Source organism: Papilio polytes, unplaced genomic scaffold (genome assembly GCF_000836215.1).
Source record: "Papilio polytes unplaced genomic scaffold, Ppol_1.0 DF823868.1, whole genome shotgun sequence".
NCBI classification, from domain to species: domain Eukaryota; kingdom Metazoa; phylum Arthropoda; class Insecta; order Lepidoptera; family Papilionidae; genus Papilio; species Papilio polytes.
This window is the reverse complement of record NW_013525336.1, coordinates 1,681,843-1,703,001: the sequence shown is the minus strand read 5'-3', so window position 1 is coordinate 1,703,001 and position 21,159 is coordinate 1,681,843. Positions and strand designations below refer to the sequence as shown.

The 21,159-nt window shown below is 33.5% G+C and overlaps 1 protein-coding gene, 1 long non-coding RNA gene and 1 other non-coding gene across 3 annotated transcripts in view; all 3 read left to right on the top strand.

Annotated features, from left to right (window-relative positions):
• The window catches only part of LOC106103176, a 28,407-nt gene extending 20,123 nt beyond the window's left edge, over nt 1–8,284 (top strand). Inside the window, exons 2-3 of the long non-coding RNA XR_001225613.1 lie at nt 7,612–7,674; nt 8,129–8,284. This is a non-coding gene — a long non-coding RNA (uncharacterized LOC106103176). The remainder of the gene's footprint in view (nt 1–7,611; nt 7,675–8,128) is intronic.
• Nucleotides 8,285–15,694: 7,410 nt separating this feature from the next.
• Nucleotides 15,695–17,618, top strand: LOC106103175. Its single transcript, XM_013282863.1, has 4 exons — nt 15,695–15,868; nt 16,113–16,175; nt 16,741–16,903; nt 17,450–17,618. Exons 1-4 carry the CDS (start codon nt 15,854–15,856, stop codon nt 17,602–17,604), a joined length of 396 nt encoding a protein of 131 aa, XP_013138317.1. The 5' UTR covers nt 15,695–15,853; the 3' UTR covers nt 17,605–17,618.
• Nucleotides 17,619–17,670: 52 nt separating this feature from the next.
• Nucleotides 17,671–17,743, top strand: Trnav-aac. Its single transcript has one exon. It is a non-coding gene; the product is annotated as a tRNA-Val (tRNA).
• The last annotated feature ends 3,416 nt before the right edge of the window (nt 17,744–21,159 follow it).

Sequence of the window (21,159 nt, the reverse complement as noted above, 5' to 3'; positions counted from 1 at the left end):
GAGGAGACGCACATAAAGAGGATATTACCCATCCTGTGCGTCTCCTGCACCGTCAAATCCACGTTCCCACCCCACCCTTTTTCATATAAGAAAAGGATAAAAACATATTCGGAACGTTTCGAAAAAAAAATACCTAAGTGAACTCCAGTCTGTCCAATCCAGTACTTCTGACGTTAAAAGCGTTTACTTGTATAATATGATATATAAATGGTCAATCATTTAGATCCGACTACAATTGAAGATAATTTGACGTCGCTAATAGACGGAAGACGACGCGGAATTCCTGACGCAATTGCATTCGTACGAACTATACTATTTTATATACGAAAATCCTAACAACTTTTTAATTCTACAAATTTATGTATACCACTGAAAGTTGAGTTTAAAGAAAGAATGGTTACTTTTTAGTATTTGTCTTTTAAATTACTTTGTGGCTTAAAGACGCCTGTGTGATGCGTAGTGGCTGGTACACCACATATTTTTTTGTTTCTGGGGAGGGGGACTGTTACTTCTCTTAACTTACTAATCTTACTAATATTATAAATGCGAAAGTTTAGATGGATGGATGGATGGATGGATGTTTGTTAGCGTTTGTAGCCTAAACGGTTGAACGGATCTCCATGAAATTTGGCACAGATTTAGAGCATAGTCGGGAAGAACACATAGACTACTTTTTATCCCGGGAATAGTTACGGTTCCCGTGGGATTCATCAATTTAGTTTTTTTAATGTTTACTCGATCATTCTGCAACGGTTCAACATATCTTATTGAAATTTGGCACAGATACAAAACAAAGTCTGGAGTACACACGGGATAAGCTTCATCTCCGAGAAATATCCGGTTCCTGAGGGATACGTAGCTTTTTGTAATTTATTTAGTTTGTGTGTTTTCTAATACCACGCGTACGAAGTCGCGGGCAACAGCTCGTCTTACTATATTACTAATATCATAAATGCGAAACTTCGTATGCATGAATGTATGTTAGAGTTTGCAGCCTAAACTGATGAACGGATCTCGAAGTTAGGCATAGATGTAGAGCGTTGTCTTTGTTTTATTTCTTTTAAAACGGAATTCAATAAAAAACTTGTTTGTTAGTTGGTAATTATTCAGTTGATGACGTACAAGTTTGGATGTGAAACAAATATTAAATATCAATTTGAATAATTGCATCGCCAATTGAAATGCATTATAAAATTGTATTTATAGATTGTCATCTCTCTTTCCTCAAAGACAATAAAAGAGACAGCAATCGGAAGGTTTATTCAACTTAGTAGGAACTAGAAACTTCCTTCTAGAAAGTTCGTAATTTCTGTAAGTTATTTGTCAATATGTCTTGCAATATCCTAACGTTTTTTTAGCACTGATTTAAAACATATTCTGGAAGAACACATATGTGTACCTTACTGTGATTCTTGCTTATTATTTTCTTTTTTAGTTATGTAAACAATATTCAATTGCTCTTTCTAAGTACCCGAGTAAAGTCGGGTTGGGTTTCAGGTGTGAAATAAAAAGTTTTTTGAAATCATAGATTTAATGAAAACGGTCTGCTCAAAGATAAAATATTTTTATAAATATTTTATCTTGTATTTTACAGTGTATACTTTTTTAAAGCGTAAACACACTTCTTTGTTATGTAGAGTGTCAGCATTCACAACATATTTTTAATAATTATTTTTTAATAAAGAGTCCTACCCTTGACACGCTTTAACCGATCTGTTTTTATTCTATTCTATTTCTTGTTTATGGCTCTCCCACAGCGGATTGGGCCAGTGTCAAGTGTTTGTGGTTTTATTCTAATTTGGAAGAAACTGGCAACAAAACTCTGCTTATGGAGAGCGATCTGTTTTCAAGCTATGAAACTAAGCGAGTGAATTGGAAAAATTGTTCTGGGAAACAGGGTCCTATAGGTTGCCATGGTTACTTTAATGCTTAGTCAGTGGGTCTTTGAATTTTGTCATTTGCAATTGAAAATATTACGGTACTAGAAAATCAAGTTTTTATAATGTCATGCGAAAGAATCCGCAAAATAAAAACAACAACACGTCGTGAAAAAACCCTGTAACACATGAAACTACCTTTGACAATCTGAATAAAAAGACGAATCGAAATAAAACTCACTCGTCAAAATCGCTTAATTCGGCCACAGGTTGTTGAGCTATCAATATACATGAGAGTTACTTGGGTAATACAAACAAAAGCTTATTGTCATCCCATTCATTCTCTTTAAAAATGCAGAGACAACAATACACTAAAGAAACGCGAATTGCAGCAGAACCACAGTATACGTTGCGCAGATAGAAAGCCATTTGAGAGGAAGCGTGGCATCCACAGTCAAAATATTACTGGTCGCCATCTTCTCGCAGACGAGTTCACTTTCTTTTAGTAGACTTTCATACTTCGAATTAATATCTGTTAAGAAATATAAACATTATAAATGCATACTATTAAACTAATCGTCAGAAACATGTAATTTTTCGTAAAAAATCTAAATTTTGCTACATAGTTGGTACGTTGGGAAAATGCACAGATAAATTACCTTTGTAACGAAGAAAAATTCTTTAAAATGGGCCCAGTAGTTTTTGAGTTATACATAAAAAATACAAATCTTTCCTCTTTATAATATTAGTATAGGTATATATAACCTTATCCGGCTTAACCGGTGACGAAGAGTAAAAAATAAGGGTTGACTTTCATTGCACTAAAGTATTCTATCGCGATGAAAGAATTAAACATATCAGAGCACCTAACTAACTTTCGATTATTGGAGGAGTTGAGTCGCTTGTTAATTTTTTTTTTACTGTAAAACACTTATCGTTATGTATTTTACTTACCTGGATTGCCTTCGGTTGTCATATTAACAAAGATTGTAGCTTGAATGTTTTTTAACATTAGGTTTTGATATTCCGAGTTGTAACATGTTATTACAATTTGATATACAACTTTTATTGTCCAACAAATATATAAAACCCAAAACATGTTACCAGGTTCGCTATGGAACTATTTAAAATAAACTCATTATTTAATAATTGATTATTCATATAAAATAAGCGAATGGGTGCTGTATATTATTACTACTTACCATGATTATTAATTCCACGTATGTTAAAGTGTACATTGCCATATAAGTAATCCTATAAAACGTCTGGAATAAATTGAAATAAATCAATGTATAACGAGATTCAATAAAAAATAAACAATAATACAATACAAACAGATATTGTTTCAGAGCTTCAGATAGTATTACATCACTGGCCATAAACCTTACATGAGTTAACACCAATGGCCATAAACCTTACATCAGTTTATACCAATGGCCATAAACCTTACACTAGTTTATACCAATGGCCATAAAACTTACATCCGTTTATACCAATGGCCATAACCCTTACATCAGTTTATACTAATGGCCATAAACCTTACATCAGTTTATACCAATGGCCATAAACCTTACATCAGTTTATACCAATGGCCATAAACCTTACATCAGTTTATACCAATGGTCATAAACCTTACACCAGTTTATGACAATGGCTATAAATCTTTCATCAATTTACACTAATGGCCACTAATCTTACATCAGTTTATAGCACTGGCCATAAATCTTAAATCAGTTTACACCAATGGTCATAAGCATTACGAGTAAATCAGTTAACATCGTAGGCCGCACAACTTGTATTAGTGTACACCGCTAGCCTTGCATTAGTTTACGTCCTTGTTCATGCTTACCGGTATTTCAGAAATGTTTTTGTAGGTGCTCGTTGCTTTGGACATCTCTAGGAATGCTTTGAAAATCTTATCCAGTGATTGTTCTCTTAGTCGTCCACTATTAATCAGACTAACATCAAAATTCTTGACTGATTTTAATTTAGATTCGATTAAAATCGTATACTCGAGCAACAATTTATTTATACGAATAAAATATAACGAATTAAAATCGTCAATTCCCCCAATTACATAAGTTATAAAAATATAGGGAGTACCTCTTCCTGCATATGCTTGTATAATAAATAAAATAATGTAATAACAACACAAAATAGTGTAGAATATCCAATTGTAAAACGTAAAATTCTTGTAGTTTATTTTTGCTTTTCTTTGTAATCTTTGAATGGAAAGAATCAAATTGGCATGAGAGTCGCTGAAACCGTTGTTGGTACAATTATATATAATTCTTCCAATAATTGTAAAAACATAATTAATAATTCCTACAACTAACAAATCGGGGCTAAAGTTTCTTATTCCTTCATCCAAACAAACAATAAGAATATAGACAAAAATTATAGAAACAGTGCTTAAATAAGAATATAATGTAGCTTTACGGTTATTGGACGTGATAAAATTATCACGAATTGAATATTTCGATAAGGAAAGAAGATTTTCAAAAAAATTTAATGGATAAAGAAATTTTTGGAAATCACTATCAAGGTAGTTGTCTAAAATAAAATCAGTCGAAAAGAAATTTTGATATTTTGGTGGAAATAAAAGAACGTTCGATCCAGTGGCCATGACACATTACTTGTAACAGAGTCAACAATAGAAACACATTGAATTTTAAAAAGCCTCGAACTGATGCGACGAAATCAATAATGAGTATTGAATAGTTATCAAATTAATTACTTTAGCAAATTATTTTGTGTCTAAACCTTCATCAAATTAAAAAAAATAATTTCCTCTAGATTGCGGGTTATTTATACATCTATACTAATATAATAAAGTGTAAACACACACTATTTTGTGGCGTATGATGTCAGCAATCGCAGCATATTTTTGAATAATTCTTTCTTTAAAAAAGCACTACATTTATGACATGCTTTAGGCTAAATATTTTCACGCTATTAAACTCAAGGAGTGAATAAATTATAAAAAAAAACCTTTATGTGGAAAGGGACCATAAACTACAAGCTGCCAACATTAAGGAAGCAAAGCCATTATGGTAACAGGAAGTTTGACATTTTCAATTGAGAATTTCACCATTGTAAACAATAAAATAAAGTTTTTATAATTTCGAAATAAAACGAAATAAAGATTTTTTTCAACTCCATACTGACAAACACTATCTATATTAAAAAGTAATGTTGCAAGATAACTGTAATTAGTAGTAACGAAACATCTAAATTACTGTAATAACAGAGTATGAAATATTAATATGATTCATGTAATGTATTTAATATTGTGAGCATCGGTGGCTCAGTGGTTTAAGCACTTGACTTGTAATCTACAGGTCTTGGGTTCGGATCCCGCTGTACCAATGTGATTTTCGATTTTTAGAATTTTCATATGTACATAATTTACCCGACGTTCTTACGGTGAAGGAAAACATCGTGATATAACCTGCACATATTTGCGAAGAAATTCAAAGAAATGTGTGATGTGAACCAACCCGCAGTGGGCCAGCGTGGTTGACTATGGGCTAGTCACCCCATATTAGGGTAGGCTCCGAGCCCCTCGGTGGGGACGTATAGTGAGCTGGTGATGATGAAAGTATTTAATATTTAATATTAAACACGGCCAAGGTTAAGTAACTCGACTATTTAAAAACTGTAAGAAACAAACTGCAAATATGAAATACGATCACGCATTATTTCATTCCATTATGTACAGTCGGGGAATCTGTTGGTGTTGTACTTAAGGGTACAATCATTTTAACGTTTTGTACGGATCGACCACGTGGAATAACAATAACAGGCAGCTTTCATATGTGTGTACGAAAAGATGGATTACTCCCAATCGTCGCCCCGTTTTCAAGTTTCAACCGTCCCACTATCACCAATAAAGTGACAGATGAAACCGGTATGATATAAAATAAGTTTCAACCGTCTTCGTCGTAAAAGGTGCAACGAATGAAACTTTTTATTCTATCTCCACGTGGGGACAGAGCGGGGTGAAAAGATATCCACCGGGTCAAATAAATTTGTCGCGCTATAATGCTTTTATTGCACACATGGTTTTAATCAAATTTTGGACAATGTTACTGTTAGAAAATTGTTTTAAAACTGAGTAATATACACGTTATTTGTGCTCGAACTTGAACCGTCATAATTGCGTTTTATTTCATTTTTAATATTTCGTTCTTAAAATGACTGAATATCTCCTTAATAATTGTATTGAAGCCAGTTTCCAGAAGTTTCTATATCCTTTGAATTTGACACATTTTATTGTTTATTCACCGAAATATTATATCAGTGATAATTTTATAACTCCTAACAACAACAAAACAAAATGTATTTCGTTATGTTGTGCGTTATGTTATATTTTAATTTTTATTATTGCACTTTTTTTTCATTTTGATTTAAGATTTTATAAGGGTGTTCTGTTATTTTTATTTATAATTACTTATGTAATTGTGGCTGTTTCCTATATTATTAATTTCATAGTCAATTCAATTCAAAGCGACATAAATGTTGATTTCGTTGTAACAATACAAAAAATTAATTACTCGTTAAAATACGTTAAAATAGATTTCGAATCATTTGTCTTCGGCAACTGGATTTATTTTTCTGTTCTGTATTTTTCCTATATTTTTCTAATCGGAACACATTTGTACCAAAGTAACTTTAGCCTGATACTCTGTTTATATTATATAGCTCTTGTTATGACTGACGTTAATGTTATTTATTTGACTCGTGTAATTCAATTATTGACTCACGTCACACAAACCTGGATGTCTGAGGTGATATATGTAGATGAAATGACGAAGGGTACTGAAATGTTTAGAAAGGAATCGGTTCAGTTTAAATCAAATTGGAAGACACTGTTCAAAATTTACTTGGATATAACAAATGCTGCGAGTTTGTACGAAAAAATGGCTAAAATTCAAGTAAGTTTGACAAACTAGCAAGTGTTATCTTTATCTCGTATTTAATCTTCTTTTTTTTATGATAAAAGGAGGCAAACGAGCGGAGAGAACACCGTGGCGTGACGCTCACGGACATCCGCAACACCAGAGAAACTACTGACGCGTTGCCGGCCTTTATTTGTTCGTTTTTTACTTAAGGCACAATTACCGTAAATCGCGAATACACATGTTAGTAAAACGGTGTAGTCGCCGGCATGCCCGTTAATGCCAACGATACCTCACGCAAGCCAATATGTCAATGAGATGGTGTAAAATGTGACGTGGCATTAATCATATTGATACCGCCCTTGACTCCTCCATCACCTTATATGCTATGTGGTTGCTGTCATAAAACCATATAGGTATACTACCTACAACAACTATTCGACTTCAACCGTATAAAATTATGAAAATTTTATTTTGTTGTTTACATGTGTCAAATTATCAATTGCAAATGTCAAAATGACATGACATTATGACAAACCATGGCAACCTTACTTCCTTGATGTTGACAGCAACTTATGGTCTCTTTCCCACATTAGGCTGTTTATCCAAAATATTTACCCCCTAAGTTTAATGGCGTAAAAATATATAGCCTAAAGCGTGACATAAGTGTAGGGCTTTTTAATAAATAAAGAATTATTCAAAAATATACTGTAATTGCCGACATCTTAGGCAACAAAGAAGTGCGTGTTTACGCTTTATTATAATAGTATAGATATAGTATAGATTGTGAACTATAAAAATGTATTTAACGATCCTTTTTTATCTATTTTCAGATTGTCTTTTATATTACTACAGACCTTTTTAGCGTTTTAATACATGTTGAAGTTATATTAATGGTAAATATTTCATCTAAGTGTGTACCATAGAGAATGTTCCATCTCTGAAATTACTGTGGCTTTATATAATTTGATTTTTTTTTCTTTTGTCCGCGACTCAGTCGTAGCAATTAAAAAAAGTAAGTAACCTATGTATTCAGCCAGACTATGTTCTATATCTGTGCTAAATTTCATCGAGATCAAACAAACATCCAACCATCTAAACTTTGGCATTTAAAGTAGAACCTCGACAACTTAAACCTTGGTAACATAAAAACCTATATAACTTCAAAAAATAATGTGTTCCCTTCCCATCATAGCCCAAAACCTCTATAACATAGATCCTCGATAATTTAAAACCTCTATAACTTAAAATATTTTGTGTTTCCCTTGGACTTCAACTTATCTTGGTTCTACTGTATAATATTAGTTGGATTACTTGGATCGGATAGTACTAACTTTTACTTGATTTCAGTACCCCGATGATTTTTGGTCTAACATGATCCTCGGATTTATCTGGACTTTGAAATATTTCATTCTTATAGCTATAATTAGCTTTAAAACAGAAGAGTTTTTTACGACATTAAAAAATACTCAAGTTATATTTCTTTTGTCCAACGCGACAGAAGAATGTTCAGGTTAGTGTATAACTAACTCGGCTTATATTATCACCAGTAATACTTTTGTATTTTCTTTTATTATTTTTGTTTAATAAGTGTACCCTAACTAATATTAGTTGTAATTAACGTGATTCAACGTTTGTTATTAAAAAGTAAAACATCATTTTTTTGTGAGAGCTGTGTACGCCTGTCATCTGTATGTTCTGCTTCTTTGTTTTTCATTGTATACGGTATATTAATTTGGTGGTGAACCGTGAACATGCAATTGGTGTACCTTTCCAATAAATAAATAAATAAATAAATAAATAAACTATAAGATCGGGCGTACACCTTTGACGAAACTATCTCACAACTGCTTCGTCGCGCTTTGATTCCTATGAGCTTATATGGAGGTGCGCTACTCGATTTTTAGTTGTGCAGTTAACAGTTGAATTGGCGGCGAAACAATCGACAATCGCACAACTATGTGTGCCCGCTCTTAGTACAATTTTAAGGGCTACTATACACGGTGTCAATTGCTAGTAATACACATGACAGCAGGTACTTACTCGTGCCATCTATAGAAATATGTGTGTGATAATTTATCTGTACCTGGCATACTAATTGGCACAACATTCGATTTTATGACAATTACGTGCTTATAAGTTGAGGAAGGGGACGATGTTGGAGAAACTTGACACTAGAGGGCGCTAGTCACAGAATAAAACCCGTTATAGACGCTCATTTGACTCCATTCTGCAAAATATTGGCAAAAATATTATCGCTGTTGAAGTGTTCATTAAAAGTTTTACGTGTAAACGCAGAGCTCCACTGAACGTGTATAGCTGACTTAAAATGGTTGACATATGTTTTAGCTAAAATGTGTTTGAAATACTGCCTTCGTTTTTATTGTTAGGCTCATAATGTTTGTTACTTGTATGTTTTTAGGTAAACATGTGTTGTCCAAAAGTGTCCTGCGAGCGGGCAACGCCGTGTACGTCGCTAGAGAGAGTAGCGCATTTTCATTGGACGCAAGACTACCTCTAAGCTTATTATCTTGTATTACTACCTACGTTGTAGTTCTCTTACAATTTAAGCTAACATAAGTTTCATGATGTACCTTTGAAGTTATTTTTAAGCTTATTTAATTGACTAGTAGTTCCCGTGCGGCATCATCCGCATAAAATTATAAAAACTATTTGGTTTACATTTGTCAAATTCTTAATGTCAAACTTATCGTATCTATTACCTTGTTTCCTTAATGTTGGCAGCTTGTACTTTATAGTCCTTCCAATTATTTACCCCCTAAATATAATAGTGTGAAAATGTTACGTGCGTCGTAAGTAGAGCGTTTTATTAAAGAAAGAGTTATTCCAAAATGTCCCGTGATTTGTGACATCTTACGTCACGAAGTAGTATTTACGCTTCATTATGTTAGTATAGATAATCAAGCGATTTCAATAGTGTGGTTCTAATCACATATACCTAACGCAGATTATTGTTGCTTATTTAAAATGAATTACTTTTTCAAATCAAGGTTTTAATTGTCTTATAACATTGACAACATAACAGTGAGTTTAATTTGTAAAAATAAATGTACAGATTTTTTTTTTATACAAGGCATCAAGTAAGAAACGGACCAGCCAATATTTTTCAATCTGACGCCCATTGAATGCAACATCAAAAGTATTGCAGATAATGCTGGCTTTTAAGGAGGTGCGTCGTTAAAAGGTCTTTAAGTTGTCATCCCTTTCATTCTGTTTACAAAAATAGAGACGACAATATTAGAGAAACGCGAATTGCAGCAGAACCACAGTGTATGTAGCGCAGACAGAGAGTAATGTGAGAGGCAACGATGCGTCCACTGTTAGTATTGTGCTGGTCGTCATCTTCTCATAAACGACTGCACAGTCATGTAGTAGACCCTCTAGGATTGCATCTGTTAAATAATGAATATCAATGGAATTTGTATACTTTAAGCTCGTACACGAGGCGATTTGAATTTACGAAGCCTGCAGATTTCATTCTTTAATTTATTTTTTGCAGTAATTCAAAAACTATTAAGCCGATTTGAAAAATTCTCATATCTGTAAAAAGCTACATTATCGCTGAGTAACAAAGGATATGTAATTTTTAATTTAAAGTGGACGAAATCCCGAGCACTAGTTAGTTATTAAAAATCCTTTAATGGCAAATAAACGACTAAAATTAGCAGCTGTGTTGACAAATAATTACTGTTCTCTGAAATAATTCTTAATTGTTCCAGACTTCGCTTTTACTAGCTTCTAAAGTCTCTTGACGGCAGATTAAGAGATGGCGCACACCTTTGACTAAACTATCACACAACTGTCGTGCGATAGTCGATTGTGACGCCACCAATTCAACTGTTTAGTTGCACGACTAAAAATCGAGTAGTGTGAACCTCCATATAAGCTCAAAAGCAAAGCGAGACTAAACATTTGTGCGATGGTTTAGTTTCAGGTGTGTGCTCTAAGTTGTATAATGAATACTCACTTGAATTGTCCCCCGTTATATTAACAAGGATTGTAGCTTGAATGCTTTTTATCATCAGATTTAAGCTCTCGGAATTATAACACATCATACCGACTTGACAGACAGATTTTATTAACCAACAAAGAAGTAATACCCAAAACATGTTATCCGGTATATTCTGGAACTAATTAAAATTACATTTGATTAATTGATTTTTTTTTATAACATAAGGTGGCAAACGAGCATGTGGCCACCTGAATCCGCCAAAATGGCGAAGCGACCGCGGCCCATAGACTTCCGCAATTCCAGATGCGTTGCCTACCGTTATCCGACGGTGGAGGAGATGCACACAAAGAGGATATTTCCCCTTCCTATGCATCTCCTCCATCGTCAAATCCACTTCCCCTTCCCATCCTCTCATAAGAAAAGGGTGGTAAAGAGAAAGGGACTTAAATTAGGCCGCCGGCACCACACTCATCAGACGAAACACGGAATTGCTTCCATTTCACGCCTGTCTTCTGTGTGGTCGTGTTATTACGCCGGGCGTGCCGGCCCTGCAGTGCTAAAATGTTAAAGCGGGCACTACCACTGTTAAACTGATTTTTCATAACAAATTATTTTATACCCATAAGTCTACATTTACTTACCAATATTATTAATTCCACATACGTCAACGTATATATTGCCATAAAAATCGTCCTATAAAACATCTTGAAAAGAAAAAAAAGAAATTAGTGGAATATGTTGTGAAATAAATTAATTCAATGATATTTAACATTTAATAAAGCATTTACAGTAATAGTTAAGTATTCAGTTTATGCTAACCTGCCTTATAGCAATTAACATCGCTGGCCATAAGCCTTATATCAGTTAACATCGCTGGCCATAAGCCTTATATCAGTTAACATTGCTGGCCATTAGCCTTATATTAGATAACATCGCTGGCCATAAGCCTTATATCAGTTAACATCGCCGACCATAAGCCTTATATCAGCTAAGATTGCTGGACATAACTATTATATCAGTTAACATTACTGGCCATTAGCCTTATATTAGTTAACATCGCTGGCCATAAGCCTTATATTAGTTAACATCGATGGCCATAAGCCTTATATTAGTTAACATCGATGGCCATAAGGGTTATATTAGTTAACATCGATGGCCATAAGCCTTATATTAGTTAACATCGCCGACCATAAGCCTCATATCAGCTAAGAATGCTGGTCATAAACCTTATATCAGTTAATATTACTGGCCATTAGCATAATATCAGTTAACATCGCTGGCCATGAGCCTTATCTCAATCATCATCGATGGCCAAAAGACGAGCATCATCTTACCTCTTTGGCAATACTTACCGGAATTTCAGATAGATGTTTATAAGTACTCAATGCATTAGATATCTCTAAGAATGCTTTGACCAATATATTCAATGATTCTTCTCTCATCCGGCCACTGTTTATTGAACTCACATCAAAATTCATCACGGTTTTTAATTTAGTTTGGAACAAAATAACATAGTCAAGTAACAATTTATTGATACGAATCAAATATAACGTATTTAAATCTTCGATTAACAGAATTATATAACTCAAAAATACTAAAATGGTACATCTCCCGGCATACGTTTGTATAATAAATAAGATAACGTAATAAAAACAAGTAACGGAAAACAATATCCAATTGTGAAAATTGAAACTCTTGTAGCTTAAGATCTGTGATCTTTGTAATCTTTGTATGGAAATAATCAGATTCACGTGAGAATCGCTGAAAGCATTGTTTGTACAATTATATAAAATCCTTCCGATTATTAAAAGTATATAATGAAGAATTCCAACGACCAAAAAATCGGGGGTGAAGTTTCTTACGCCTCTATCCAAACTAATTACAAGAATATAAACAAAAATAATCAATACAGTACTAAAATAAGAATAAAATTTAGCCCATCGGTTGTTTGATGTGATAAAATTATCACGAATTGAATACTTCGATAAGAATAGAATGTTTTCAAATAAATTGAACGGATAAAGAGACTTTTGTAAAACAGCGTCAATGTAATTGTCTAAGATAAGTGTTGTAGAAACACGATTTCGATAATATTTTGATGGAAACAAGAAAACATTTGATACAGAATTTCTAACACTCATATCGTAGTAACAACCGATATACGATTACTTTAAAAAATAAAAACCTTTGTCAAATGTGAAGAAATTAATTCCGAATAATAGTTTTCAATTTAATTAGGTACAATCGCGGAAATCATCGATGTTCTACTTTTAGAAAAACTAAATTTCACCAGTGACTCTGCGTGCGAAATAAAAAAATCGTATTTTAAATGTTCTTACAGCCTTTTCTTTTTTTTTATATAACATAAGGCGGCAAACGATAAGCGGCCACCTGAAGCCGCCAAAATGGCGAAGCGACCGCTGCCCATAGACATCCGCAATTGCAGATGCGTTGCCTACCCTTATCCGACGGAGGAGGTGACGTACATAAAGAGAATATTTCCCCTTCCTATGCATCTCCTACACCGTCAAAACCACTTCCTCTTCCCATCCTCTCCTTATTAGAAATGGATGGTAAAGAGTAAGGGACTTAAATTAGGCCTCCGCCACCACACTCATCAGACGAAACACGGAACTGCTTCCATTTCACACCTGTCTTGTGTGTGGTCGCGGTATTACTGGGGGCGTGCCGGCCCTGCAGTGCTAACATGTTAAAGCGGGCACTACCACTGTTAAATATGTTAAATTTTCTACATCTATGCCAAATGTCATGAAAATCCGTTTAGCCGTTTATAACATCTAAACTTTCGCATTTATAACATTAGTAGCAACGAGATAAATTCCGCCTCTTACAAATAACTAGGAAATTAATGAGTTGTACAAACGACGGGACAATAATAAAAAATAATTAGCCGTGTACTGATCGACCTTTTTCCTACAAATACGTTTAAATTTGTGTTCCCATTCATGCGTCTCGTATAAAACATTCAAACGGCGGCTTTTAGGGTGGAACACCGCCAAATTCCTCGATAGTACTTTAGTAAATTACTTTCTGCGTCTAAAACATTGTTCGAGTAATGAAAAAAATAATCCCTCTGTGAAAGGTGACAAAGAATAAATATATAAAAAAACTAAAAATAGGATAAAAACATCATAACAATATATTACTGGATATTCTGTTTATTATTTTAATTCACGTTGACGAAGTCACGGGCAAAACCTAGTTCATATTACTGAAAGTGTAATTAAAAGCAATAGAAGTATTAAAGTTTTGTAAACCAACAATTATGCTCACATTACAAAATTACTAATAACAATATTTTATAACTCGTCAGCAAATGCATTTGATATTAAAGGAAGTTCATTTTGTATTAACTGTACCGATTTTATGACTTAATAAATTTAAAATTCGAGATAGATAGATATCAAAGTATACATATTTAAAATAATAGACAAGGTTATACTCGCGACTTCGGCCAGCGAGCGACGTAGCTCTTTAATGGCGAAAGAATTTCTAAAATGGGCATTGTAATTTTGAGTTACTTAAATACATAAATATTAGATATATTAATAAAAATAATAGTAATCAGATAGCAGCAACCGATCAAGAGGTTCGGCCTTCCCGGGCACCCTAGAATCGGAATGCTAAACGCGTATTGAGTGACAGCCCAAGCCGAGGTCCCCTTTCGGGGGCCCTTGTGCCTAGTCACTCCATGGAGCGTCCACCGAAGCGATCTAAGAGCTCGGTAGCCTCCCAATCTGGTAATAATAACGAAGTAACGGACCGAGCCGAGGCTCCTGAGGGTGCCCTCGAGCCTAGTTAATCATAAAAGAGGTTTAGGCTAAGCGCCATCTGCGCTCGGCCACCTCAAGCCCGGTGAATCTGTAAATGCCTCTTCAAGGCAAACAGTGGCCATCCAGTCACAAAAAAAAATTAAACACATACATATGTAAATCTATCCTCTTTATAATATTAGTATAGAAGTACCTATAAAAAGTTTTAGCATTATAGACGCATTTATAAAAAAGAAACCCGCGACGCCTCTTAATACACATGTGGCGCCCAAAGATGCCCGGCGCCTTGGGCAGTCGCCAACAGTCTGTTAAGAATCTATAGCACACCTTTAACACAAAGGTTCGTTAATGAAATAGTAAAAGTTATGGAATGAAGTTATTCAATGCCTAAATTTTACATACTTTCTAATAGAAATAACAGCATTGTTCACCGGGCCATATAATTTCGTCGAACTATAATGCTATTAAGGCACACGAAAAAATTGAAATTAATTAAAATTTAGACAATGTTATCGCTTGGAAATTATGAAAATACTTCTGAGTTTCATGTACGTTAGTGCATGAGGTTGAACCACAAATTTTCTCAATATGGATGAATATCTTCTTAATAATCGTATTGAATACAGTTTCCAGAAGTTTCTATATCCTTTGAATTTTACATATTTTATTGTGTATTCACCGAAATATTGTATAAGTGACAATTATATAACTCCTAACAACAACAAAACAAGATGGCGTTCGTTTTGTTGTTCATTTTGTTACTTATCAATTTTTACTATCGTATTTTTTTATAATAGTAATTTGAGAGATTATGTTCATGTAGTTTTTTATTTCTTTTTAATAATCGATATAATAACCGCTTTATCTTTCATTGTTAATTTCATAGTGAATTCAATTCAAAGTGACATACACGTAGATTTTATTTTAACAATACAATGCATAAAAAAATCGTTCAAATTTGGTAAAATCGATTATCAAACATTTGTAATCGGAAATTGGATTTATATGTTTGTTCTTTATTTTTCTTATATCTTGTTAATTGGAACACATTTGTACCAAAACAATTTGTCAATATCTCTCTGTTTTTATTATATGACTCTTATGATTTCTGACGCTTACGTTGTATATTTGGTCCGTGTGATACAATTATTGAATTACGTTACGATTACTTGGATATCAGAGCTGAAATATCTAGACAAAATAATCACTAACGGACTCAGCACTGTTTCCTTGAAATTGAAACCATATAGGAAGACGTTGGTGAAAGCTTACTTGGATATAACGAAAGCAGCGTTTTTGTATGAAGAAATGACTAAATTTCAGGTAAGAATGTTCAAACTCACTATTGAATTCCAAAACAATAACCTCTATTCTGTACTAGCTTTCGAAAAAAAAGCATGTAGTTTATGAATTCTTCCAGACTATTCTCTACGTCTATGCCGAATTGCATTGAGATCCGTTCAGGCGTTTAGGGAAACTCAAACATCCATCTAAACTTTCGCATTAATAATATTAAGATGATGAAAACTATAAAAAAAACTTTTAACAGTCTTTTATATTTTTTCAGATGATCTTTTACATGATTTCAGCTCTTTTCAACGTTTTATTGCACGTTGAAGTTTTGTTATCGGTAAATATAAAATTCATGAAATACATATTTATTTTATTTTTTTATAAAAGAAGGGGCAAACAAGCGCTGGGAATACAGAGGTGGTCAACGACGCCCATAGACATCCGCAACACTAGAGGAACTACAGATGCGTTGCCAGCCTTTTAGGAAATTGTAGTCTCGCTTCTTGATGGACCCTAAGTCGTATTGGTTTGGAAATATCGCCGAGGACAGACTGTTCCACAACGCGGCTGTGCGGAGCAAAACGTTCCGCGAAAACCGCACGATTGTGTGAAAACCAACCCGCAGTTGACTTGGTTGACGGCCTAGTTACTGAATTACGGTATGCTCCGAGCCCCTCAGTGAGGAGACATATAAAGATGATAATCCGTCGATTTAGGGTAGGCAACGCATCCGCTATTGCGAATGTCTATGAGCAGCGGTCGCTTCGCCATTTTGGCGGATTCAGGTGGTCGCTTACCACCTCATGAGATTAAAAAAATATTTATTTTTTTAATCTTGCGCATAGTGCATATGTATAAATTGAAATAAACAGCTTAAAAAATATTTTTTTTTTATTTTACAGTATCCAGAAGATTTTTGGACTAACCTGATCGCCGGACTGTTGTGGACTTTGAAATATTTCTTCCTTATAGCTATAATTAGCTTTAAAACTGAAGAATTTTTTACAACATTGAAAAATACTCAAGTTGTTACTCTTATGCGGGATGCGAAATTCGATTGTACAGGTTAGTAAGATAATATATATAATATATATAAAATAAATATGCATAAAATTAAGACCCATCTGTGGTCCTTCTAGTCTTGTGGACATCTATGGTGGCCCTACAAGACAACTCGTCGATTGTTTTTTAACTAAGTTCAAAAAGGAAAAGGTTCTCAATTAGTTTGTATGTTTTTTTTTTAATTTTAATACTTTACGGGAATCAAATGAAACTTGATGAATTTGAGAACAATCAACAACAAAATGTGTGTTTTTTTTCTTTAATGGGAAATATAGTCCCATTAGCCTGATAGAGTACGCCGATTGCCTTAAAGGGGAATCCCATAGAAGCCTATGTTGAACTACTATTTAGTTTAAATTTACTTAACCCTTAAATGCATATTGTTGCCAAAAGTCTACGAACAAAATTATAGTTTTTATTGAAACCATGACTTTTTTTATTATTTTTACCTTAATCTGTGACTCAAAGCCTATACTGAAATATTGATTTTATAATTAAATAAAAAATCATACATTTAAGGGTTAAGCTTTTCTACATCTATGTTTTAAGGTAAACGAATGCTGTACAAAAATGTTCTACGTGCAGGCAACGCGGCATATATTGCGCGGGGAAGCGGCGCGTTTGGATTGAATGCAACATTACCGCTTAGCTTTCTGTCTTGTATAGCTACTTATGTGGTAGTACTTCTACAGCTTAAGTTTTAAAACATAAATTTTGCTATAAATTAGAATATATCTTTTTATTGCAGTATTTGGAATGTGTGCTAAGCGGTTTCCGTGGTGTAGCGGTTATCACATCTGCCTAACACGCAGAAGGCCCCCGGTTCGATCCCGGGCGGAAACATTACTTTTGCTTTTTTTGTATTTAATTATTTTGTTAAGCTTGAATAAAGATTGATGCGATTTACTTAAACTTGTTTTATTATATTTTTTTTAATAAATAAATTACTATGCGGCTAAATGAAATTGAAGCAAATCCCATTGAAATGGTTTTTATTAGATTTGCGGTGTAGTTTCCGACCGATATGTCGACACCTGACCGCTGCACAAATGTCAGATAATTTTTGTCAATACCAATGTTTTCTCACTAATCTTTTTGCTATTTTCTTCTTTGTTTTTCTACATTCCCCTTTTTTCGTATTTCCTTACTATTGACATCTAGCGGAATTACAACGAAACTAACTGTTCGAACATATGCTATTCACCACTAGATGGCGCAGTTGATTGAGGATCTGTAATTTTACGAGAATATTTATCTACAGTTTATTAAATACTAAAAAATATATTACATTTTTCAGAACAAAACTTGGTGAACATCAAGAATTAAAACGTTTTCAAATAAATTTCATCAAAAGGAAATCCAAAGATAGTTCTCCTACTCGCTTCTAGGTGGCGCTAGAAGTAAGAAAAACAAAACAACTCATTTGAATTAAACTATGTATTTATTTATTTTTTAATTAGGGTTTCTGGTACATCCAATTATGTTATTTATGCCATATTTTACAATTCATGCATACCCTTATCTTTTACATCAAATCAAATTTTTTATGACTCGTAAATAATTAGTAAAATTATCTTATCTCATTCAAAATTACTACAAGAATGAATAATTATTTTCAATACTTAGGAAAACGCTAATACGTCCATGGAACAAATTATTTAAGACTAAATTAAATAGCAAATTACTTAAAAATTAATGAACAAACATGCCATCAACTAAATTTAATAGAATAACCAAAACAATTGCATTTATACTACAAAATTGCATTCGTTTGTTTGTCTTTGATATATAAAAGATTTTCAAAGACCACGGGCTCATATATTAAGATGACGTCATCCATACAAGTGACATATCATGTACCAGGGGAGTATAAATGAAAGGTATTCAAATAACACAGACGTGCGGTCGACTGTAATCCATGGGAATAGAGAAGCGTCGAACTTCAGTAAAAACTGTTCGAACTGGGCCTCTGTAGGAGGCTTAACTGCCACACTCAGAGAGCTTACTAAAGGAAGAAATGATTCTGGTACTATGGAACTATTCCTTTATACTTTTTTTAATATTTTCGAATCAAAGTTAAAGTTTGAAGCTTCATTTGAAACAATTGTAAAACAAACAATAACAAGAAAAAAAAACTATTCGATTATTCAAACTATTTGATATTTATAACGTCTAGTTATTTATCATTAGACATATAAAGAAATAACGATTGTTAAGCTTATATTCACACGGTTATTAATGAGTTATGGTATTTATTAAAGACCACACACAATCATTATTAATTTCAAAGCGAACCGACAAACATGACATCTACAATATTGTTGTCTCTCTTTTGTTAAAGAAATTGAGAGGGATAAAAATAGGCATATTTTACGAATACATAATAAGGTGTAAAAGTAACGAGCGACCACATGAATTCGACGAAAAATCGAAGCGCAATTGCATATGCATTGCCAACCCTTAATCGCAGACGGAGGAGACACACATAAACATGATATTTCCCCTTCCTATGCATCTCCTCCACTGTCAATCCACTCTCCCTTCTAAAGAAACTAAAACTAAGTTTCTGCACGCACACTCATCAGACTGTACGGGGAATTGCTTCCACTTCATGCTTGTCTTCTATGTCGTCGTGTACACCGGGCGAGACGACCCATTGCAACAAAGATGTTAAAGGCTCTACCACTGTTATCGTATGTTATAATTATTAAACTATACGGTAATTTAAGTCAATTTTCTATTATAATAAGGAATATACAAGTAATAAGCCACAAAATACAATACGCGCAGTAATATTCCAGAGATAGAGAACCTTTTTGTGTTAACATAATATTTTTCTTAATAAACGTGGTAAATAATTTTGACTTTCGATTATGAGGTACATTTTATAACGTAGGTGTTCACTTTTTATATATTACCTATTTCATATTTTTTTTCTTAGTGGGTAATGAATTATGTGATTAACATAGTTTGCGACCCCTGGTAAACCAGGAACATTATTTAAATTATTACGGGATAAAATATTTTTTATAAGTAAGAAATTAGTATTTGACCACAATCCTGTCTGACTTTCTGCCCCGCACAGCCGCGTTGTGGAACGGTTTGTCCTCGGCGGTATTTCCAAATCAATACGACTTGGGGTCCTTCAAGAAGCGAGCCTATCATTTCCTCAAAAACCGGCAACGCATCTGTAGTTCCTCTGGTGATGCGGATGTCTACGGGCGTCGCTGACCACCTCGGTGTTCTCGCCGCTCGTTTGCCCCCCTTTCTTATAAAAAAAATTGTCAAATGATGAAAAACGCGTTAATGCGTTTAAAAAACTGTCCAAAGTTGTTAATGAAACATTTCGCTTAATGCTTTATCCTATAAAAAACTTGAATCAACAAAATAATGATATAATACATGAATATCGTCTGCACTGTCTATTATCTACGCACACAGACATCGCGTGTATGTGTGGCCCTATGTTGCAATCCCTAAAATAGGACGAGCCCAGCTAGTAATAGAAAAATACAGGGCCGCATTAACTGGTAAAGAAGAAAGTAAAAAAATGTTTAAATAATTTACTACTAAGTTGTTTAATCTTTACTAATATTATACAGAGAAAAGATATGTATTTTTGTATGTATTTGATTCACGTAAAAACTACTGGGCTTATTTCAAAAATTCTTTTTCCATTAAAAAGGTAATTAAGGCTTAATTCTGCAAGCTAAGTAACTCAAAAGACCGTGAATAATCCTGTCACCATGTCAATTTTACACTATTAATAAATAAAATAAAAATATTAACTACTAATGTTGATCGCGACTTCGCCCGCGTAATTTTAAAAATATGTCACACACTGTTAACGTAGTTTTTTAATAGTGAAAGAAGTTTTGAAATCGGCCAAGTAGTTTTTGAATTATTTCATTACTTACAAAAATTCACATCTTTCCTCTTTACTAGCTGTTGTTCGCGACTCCGCCGGCGTGAAAATAAATGATAAAAAATATAGCCTATGTTATTCAGATAAATTACATTTCTAATCGTAGTTTTTTTTTAAATTAGCCCAGTCGTATTTGAGTTATTCCAATACATATAAAAATACAAATCTTTCGTCTTTATTATATTACTATAGATTGTTAAAGTTTGGTAATAATTGATTTTTAAATTTACTTATATGTAAGTTACGTATAAATGTTATTTAATAATTAAAAAGTAAACCAAATGTTTGCTTAAAAACATCGCAGAAAAACAAAAACACTTTTATTGTTACATAA